Source organism: Otolemur garnettii, unplaced genomic scaffold (assembly GCF_000181295.1).
Source record: "Otolemur garnettii isolate 467f Iridium unplaced genomic scaffold, OtoGar3 scaffold00061, whole genome shotgun sequence".
Lineage (NCBI taxonomy): Eukaryota > Metazoa > Chordata > Mammalia > Primates > Galagidae > Otolemur > Otolemur garnettii.
Genome location: NW_003852456.1, coordinates 2,226,230 through 2,227,609, shown reverse-complemented (window position 1 = coordinate 2,227,609; position 1,380 = coordinate 2,226,230). Strand labels below are relative to the sequence as shown.

The window sequence follows — 1,380 nt, the reverse complement described above, 5'->3', positions numbered from 1 at the left end:
AGAGACAGAGTAAAGGTAAGGAACAGGCCAGTTAGGATTGAAAGTGTACACACAGAAAGCAACAGAAATGCCATCAAGGAATCCATGTGGGCCTTGAGAAAGACTGAGACAGCTGCCAGCCACAGGCCTGCTTAGCTTCTTAGAGGCCCAGCTGTACTAGGCTGTATTCCTATTCTTGGATGCCTGTGATATCCTTTTTTACTGCCCTGCATGTACCTTACAGTAACCCTTTCCCAGCCCCTTCAGTCTACTAGACTTATTTTCTGTGTAGCATAAGGACCTATCCCTTGCAACCAAGTATGCTGTGCACAGAAAATAAGTCTAGTACCTTCTGAGACTTATCCTACAGCGTGGTTTGGGTAGACTACGCCCTTAGCATGATTTCTCAGATTCCAGAATGAAAAAAATGGGACAAGCCTTTAAGGATATCAGAGAATGGAATTTTAGTAACAAATGCGGTCACTTTTGGTTCATAACCTTTTCAGAGCACTGTTAATTATAGCTGTATCTTAAAAAAGATGGGTGATAAATTGTTTTAAGGATGACATACATTAGGAATCAATGCTTACACCCTGTATTGAGTACAAACATAAAACAACTACTGATATTAATGATCGACTGACTCCCACAATCAGTTAAACTCACCATACCAGTCTCCATGTTTGGTGGATTAAGATAAATATGTGGATTTCTTATGTAACCATCTTTGTATGGCTCATCTGGAAAGTGATAAGCATTAGACCTTTTGAAATAAGGTCTGTCATGAGGGAGATTGAAGAGATCATGTAACTCCTAGATGAAATCAGAATCAACAGAAAAAGATAAAAAAGCTGATTTAGAATCCTCATCAATAAATAAACTAAAGAAGTTATAAAACATAGAAAATAACCATATGTTGGTTATAAAAGTTTTCAAACACTCTCATGACTTAATTCAGTAAGGTCAAAGAGGTTAAACTAAAACCAAGAAAGATTTATTTTTGTTTATTTACGTATATGGATAGAAACTGGAAAAGAACATAGAAAAATGAAAATAATTTGTTAGAGTAAGAGGGGTGGGATAATTATAAATTTATTATTTATTACAACATAGTCTATTAAGATATACCCAGGCTAAAAACTGGTTTTGAAATAGTCTTTTAAATTAGTAAATTATAATTAACAATGATATAATTATATCACAGTCTGTTGAAAAATCATGTTTAAAGTGGTTGGCTCGGCGCCTGTGGCTCAAGTGGCTGAGGCGCCAGCCACATACACCTAAGGTGGCGGGTTTGAATCCAGCCTGGGCCTGCCAGACAACAATGATGGCTGCAACCGAAAAAAAGAGAAAAAATGGCTGGGCGTTGTGGCGGGCACCTGTGGTCCCAGCTACTTGGGA

General features: G+C 37.7%; 1 protein-coding gene across 1 annotated transcript in view; it reads right to left on the bottom strand.

Moving 5' to 3' along the window:
- The window catches only part of UFSP2 (UFM1 specific peptidase 2), an 18,521-nt gene that overhangs the window by 7,732 nt on the left and 9,409 nt on the right, over positions 1–1,380 (bottom strand). The window contains 1 exon segment of the mRNA XM_012806994.2: positions 646–792. Coding sequence (XP_012662448.2) covers positions 646–792 — 147 coding nt within the window.